General features: G+C 45.2%; 3 protein-coding genes across 3 annotated transcripts; 1 reads left to right on the forward strand and 2 right to left on the reverse strand.

Annotated features, from left to right (window-relative positions):
* Positions 1-2234: 2234 nt before the first annotated feature.
* On the reverse strand, positions 2235-2639 carry T265_05015 (hypothetical protein; the record flags this gene model as incomplete). The annotated part of the gene is made up of 1 exon (XM_009169905.1): positions 2235-2639. One exon carries the CDS (start codon positions 2637-2639, stop codon positions 2235-2237), a length of 405 nt encoding a protein of 134 aa, XP_009168169.1.
* On the forward strand, positions 2273-2604 carry T265_13661 (hypothetical protein; the record flags this gene model as incomplete). Its single annotated transcript, XM_009169918.1, is given in 2 exon segments — positions 2273-2414; positions 2429-2604. Coding segments are annotated over 2 exon segments (315 nt in total), but the record flags the coding sequence as incomplete, so codon positions are not given.
* Positions 2640-4609: 1970 nt separating the features above from the next.
* On the reverse strand, positions 4610-4942 carry T265_05016 (hypothetical protein; the record flags this gene model as incomplete). The annotated part of the gene is made up of 1 exon (XM_009169906.1): positions 4610-4942. One exon carries the CDS (start codon positions 4940-4942, stop codon positions 4610-4612), a length of 333 nt encoding a protein of 110 aa, XP_009168170.1.
* Positions 4943-5992: the final 1050 nt, after the last annotated feature.

Here is a 5992-nt window from a genome sequence, read left to right on the forward strand (position 1 = left end):
TGAGTTTTGTGTGCTTATTCTTATACCTACCACATACTCGTACTGAAAATTTGTATGTACATTTCACCTCATGTACACTTGTTCTTAGACAAGTAAAACGTTGCTTATCCTCGAAAATCTAGACTTTATTCTAACTCGTTCTCGGCCTAATTCTAAACGTCTCAATCCTCTTACTATCGACAACGAGATGTCCCCTTTTCCGTTTGCCTTTCCCTGTGCAGATACATGTGCATCTATCGTTATTCGATGTCTACCTGAACTATTCTCTTTGTTTGGTGTGCCTGCATATGTACATTCGGAGTTTCGACACTCATTCATACCTGACGAACTGTCCACATTCCTACTTGGCAGAGTTTGCACCAGTCGAATAACTGCTTACAATTCCAAGGGGAACGGGCAAGTCGAACGCTTCAACGGGACACTTTGGAACACAATCCAGCTCAGACTCAAGACGGAAGGCCTTCAAACCTGTCGCTGGGGTCTGCTCTATCAGATACTCTACACTCTACACTGTCCCATCTCTGCGTCTCCAGGACTGTCACTCCACATGAAAGAATGTTTCGGTTTGAACGTCGGTCATCCTATGGTTTGTCTATACCAACTTGGCTAACTACTCCAGGACGTTTTATTGAAAAGCTTTGAGCATGCCTCAAAGTATGAACCAATCGCTGAGGAAGTCAGACTTATGATTGCAATCCACATTATGCCAGTGTCCGTTTTCCCAGCGGACAAGAAGGCATTGTATCCGTCCAACATCTGGCTCCTTGTGGTGATTGCACACATGTGAACGAGTTCACGCGTACCTCATCCAGTGAAGGCAATGGCGTTCATACATTCTTTGTCTGATTTACATGCTCCTTCGTTCCACCATATTACCGTTTCGTATTTACTGTCACCACAGACAACGTCTATTATATAATGAATGAAGCCGCAGTTTGGACACTAAAGCCGTCTCAGTAACGGTGACCCAGCTGTCTGCCTGCTCGTTTGTCAACGTGTTTCCTTTTTGTCACCCTTGTGTATAACCGTGTATGACCGGTAGTGCAGCAGTCAGTTTGGTCCCATATCAACTGCACCAAAACTCCCGACCTCAATTAGCTTCCTTAGGTTATGTAGATGATACCGGGAACTAATATTAATAACAGCAATAACAATAATAATAATCGTTCAGCTGTAATACCCATTCGGAGCCTAGCCGCATGCCACCAGGAAGCACGAGCGCTGGGATACTGCCAAGTTGCCCTGGTCCAGACGGCAGAGTACTATACAGAAGTACCATACGGATACTGGGAGCTAAGACACGCTTATATTCTGCAGGTGCCAAAAACAATGGAAGAGTCTAATGTAGTGACGACGGACTACGCATGAAAAAGCAGTCGCTGGTAGCAAAACAATTTTGATTTAAAGTGGTTATTGTATGCACTAATCACTCGAAAAACATCGAGTTCTACTGGTGCTGCGCAGGTTCATTAGTCAAATATGATGAAGGTATACTACCATGGTCTTAATCTAAATTAATTAATAACCTTGTAGCCTAAGGGTCGACTTGTAGGCTGAAGACTCAGTTAACCTAGTGTCTAAACTGCAGTTCCCAGTTATCGAAAGATCTATCACAGTACGACCTACACCACTGAGGTGGAAATTCTACCACACAAAACAAAGGTGAAATATTCATGGCTGAAAAGCCCTCATTCGGAGGAGCCCAAGGTATTTGTGGCCAGAATGACAACTAAATCCAACTCAAACCGCTGCACCACCGGACGCGTGAGTTGAGCGGAAAACGCGTGAAAGAAGAAACGTGTGAAAGATGCGAAACGCGTGAGTTAAACGGGCAAAACTGAATGTGTTAAACCCCATTCGGTATTTCTTGCATCAGTGTTGAGAAACTCCTTCAGGCGGCGCATGCCAGAATTAGGAAGGCTACAACCCCTGCAACAGGATTACGGGAACATTCGGTGTTTCGTACATTTCTAGGGCTGGTTTTTCCGAGCACCAACAGTTGAATGTCAGCCCTCCCCAACAGTACTCCACTGCTAGCATATTTCCTAAAGAAAATCTCGGGTATTCATCAACGCGTCCTCCACTTCACCAGACGTTCTCTTATTGAAGATGCACTAAGGCAATGTCCGGGGACTCCTAAGCAGCGGACACGTACCTGTCACTCCCCAAAGCAGCCAAAACACCTAGTAAAGGACATAAAATACATCTATTTCACATATAAATGTTTTAAATCATCAATACTCTTGGGACTGGCTCTTTTTACCAACAATAGCCGCCTTCTTCGGCAACAAAACAGCCTGGATATTTGGCAGGACTCCTCCTTGCACGATTGTCACCTTGCCCAAAAGACTGTTCAATTCCTCATCATTTCTGATAGCCAGTTGCAAGTGACGAGGTATTATTCGCGTTTTCTTGTTATCTCGTGCAGCATTGCCCGCGAGCTCCAATACTTCGGCAGCTAAGTACTCCAAAACAGCTGCTAGGTAGACGGGGGCGCCGGCTCCAACACGCTCGCCATAGTTACCAGCTCTCAAAAGGCGATGCACGCGACCAACAGGAAATTGGAGGCCCGCTCGCGCGGACCTGGTCTTCTTCCCTCCCTTAGAATGAGTCTTGCCACCCTTGCCTCGACCGGACATTCCAGGCGATTATTTGAAATCGAACTGTACCCGATGGGGGAATTTTAGGAAGCACGGTGTAAACAAACAAGAATTCCCACAGTCAAGGTCAGGCCAGCGTCTGATAGAGAGGAACGAGATTCGCACTCGTTTTCCCCATATACTTGTCACTTTGCCGAGTTTGTAGCTCCGATACCTGAGGACCAGCAGACAATGATGGACGTGATTCTGCCTGTTGGGTAAAAAGCAGTCGGCTGCGAATTCATCCGATCGATATCATGGATTCAGGGATCGATAGACTTGGTTGAGGCGTTACCCAGGCCTCCAGGATGAAAATTGCACTTATCTCTCAGGAGCCTCCATTCGAATGAAATACGAATCTCGAAAAAGTTGTAGCACGCCGATTTAAAGTCTCAACTTTGGGTAGAAACGTCGAGAGAACAAGTGCACGTAAAAACTGATCTGAGCTAAACCAAGGGTCTGGCGTGTATAGCTGTCCGAGGGAGAAAACCTGTCGTCTATTAAAGACGACTCATATTACCTTGTCCGTACAGTATATCAATTGGACCGACAATAAGCTCCCGACTAACTAAACCTTTTTCATACAAGGAGTAATTATCAGGTCTCTTAGGAGGCAACGATTGTTCAGGGCTCACCGGGCTAACTACTGAGTTGACTGCTACCGGAGGTCGCGGTTTTTGAGTGCAAATACACATTCGAAAACTTTCATCTGCCGAAAGAACTGTCCAACACCGCATGCAGTGCCGGTTTTTGAGTTTTGTTGCATGGAAATAGTAGAAAAGGTAACTCGTTTGTAAATCCTTGGCTGGGCGAGTAATGGGCACCGTTGAGTAGGTGTAAAAATGGTGTGCCTCGCAGAATTAATTGTTGAAATCAGAGATGAGTGTGGAAATATGCAAATGCGAACAAATGGGGTGGGATAGGACTGGTATGCGGTACCGTGATCTAAGTGTGAAAGTAAATAAAATTAGACTATTTCATACTAAGAGAGTAATGCAGTTTCAAGAGAGCAATGGTCCAATGGATGAAACCAATAGATTGTTCAAACACTGACACAGAGTTTCTAAAACCCACCGATCGAGGTATGAATAACCTCTGGAAGAAAGTGTAGCTATAGACCAGTCATGAGCTTCTGATTTGCCATCCGTGTGAGTCAACATACCGCGGAAAATGAGTGTATTTTTCCTTGTTTTCAGGTCCGTTGGGTGTGGATGAGATAGTTGCAGATTTGGCGATACCAGGTTGAGCGATGTTAGAACAGGGTGGTCGATCCAGGTAGACCAGATGGTGAAAAGTTCAAACGCTTCTTATGGTTCCACCATGAACATTCCCTTATTCTTTTTGGCAACAGAACTTCGGTTGTCAGAAGTGTTCTGCGAGAGTTTCAATTAAATGGAGAATAGTGGATGCAAGAGGATGACAGAACAGGCTGATCAGTTCAGTGGATACTAGATAGGGATGCATGCATCCCCAAAGGGAGACATCTAAGACGATCCAAAGCACGGTGCCACGAGATTTAGTGAAGAGTGTGCACTGCGCTAGCACCATAGCAATCTGATGGGTTTGACAAAGTGCACCGAATCTGGTTGCTGGTGGGTATGTTCAGCGCCAGGCTTCAGGGAAGTTATGTCAGTATCTCATGAATAAGCGAGAGTGCTGAGTGAATAGGCGGCAAAATGGCACATGGTGATGATAAGGATTACAAATCCACATGGTCCCACATCATCGTCTCGATGAACTCTAGTTAGGAGCCCGAGAGCAGTACAAAATAAGTCGAACCTTTGGACATGTAATTGTGCTTGTTGGAGAGGTTGAACAGCTGTCAGAAGGAACGTCGCATTCATAAATGTGCGTCTTGCTAAGATTGCAACCTTAATAAGCGCATCAAAATTGCGGTTGCCAATATTCTAGTTTCTGGAGATTGGGGCGATTTTTTTGTAGTCTCTTAAGTTAGACAGGAGCAGACAAAACTACTTTGAGTGGGCACAAGCGACCATTTTAACCAGCATTGACTTTACTGAGAGCTTTGTGGATCGGTTTGCTGGATGTGTTGGTATGGTGTACAAACGAGCATTGAGAACGGTCAATATTGCGTTATTTTTCGCGGATCGAGTGGACGGAACATCACAACCACGTAGACGGAAGACCAACTGACGAGAAGAATTGTCAAGTAGGTTTCGACATGGTAGACATCTCGGGAGCGCATCTTGTGAATAGTTAGAGTGAACATTAGCGAGTGCAGGAGTCCTTCCAGGTCGAACTGATTTATGCAGCTGAGTTTTGACAATCAAGGTTGTTCTCATCGATGGGCTAGCGTACCTGTAAACCTAGGGTATTGCTTTGCCCCCCTCACGTATGTATGTGGCTTTGGTGGTGGCTTGGCTTCCGAGGATATAAGGCTACTTGAGTTTGGGGCTGGGGACAGTGGCAAAGCTTAGGTGTTTCCTGACGTTGCACACTGTGAAGGAAGTGTGTATATGTGAATTTAACATACGAATTTCACCACTGCTCTGAGGGAATCTGTTTTAATTTTGTCCACACGATTTGCCTGCGGGCACGGGCAAACACGTGATGACCGAACAACAGTAGCAGGCAAGTTAAAATCAGGTCCGGGATTTCAGGGATCCCCGTGGCTTCCAGACTGCCAAAATAACTAGCCCATCCATTTGAAAATTCTTTACGTTATTGTTTGGTTAACCTGATTTCCGCTGATGCGATTATGAGTCCCCATTGTGAAAATAGGGACGGTGTGAGCATACGTATAAGGCGAAGTTAAAAAGACTATTTTTAACAGTTCTTCTGCTATATTTATAGCCATTATAATCAGCGTATGAGCGGAGCCACTGGGCAGATTAGACCGAGTCAAGCAACCAACTCTAGCGGGCGCTCACGTGCACTTCTACGCTAGTTTATCAAATTTCTATTCGTTTTGAAGAAGTTATTTCTCTCAGTAAAATTGGTTCAACTTTGACATCTTCAAAACTGGCCCTCTGTGCCATTCGGTGTTCAGATATGACCAAGCTAACTAAAGGATTCTGGAAAGTACATGTGTAACGGTTACCGTTTCGCTTAAATACTCTCCCAATCGATTTCACACCTACACCAACCATCCCCATCTTGTTCCGTTTGTCCCACAATCACCGTCGTGACACGAATATGACCTTGATGAACAACACGTCAACAAAGGTCAGCTCCGGTTTCGTGAACTTTTAAAGAACGACAGGTGATTTAACATTGTTTTTTCACGTGTTACTCATTGCAACGACATGTGGGAACAGAACACGGTCAACCACACAAACATGACACATCGGATCGTAGGCGGGCTCAACGCACGAGCACAGCCAGTCTCAACC

Source organism: Opisthorchis viverrini (assembly GCF_000715545.1).
Source record: "Opisthorchis viverrini unplaced genomic scaffold opera_v5_88, whole genome shotgun sequence".
Lineage (NCBI taxonomy): Eukaryota > Metazoa > Platyhelminthes > Trematoda > Opisthorchiida > Opisthorchiidae > Opisthorchis > Opisthorchis viverrini.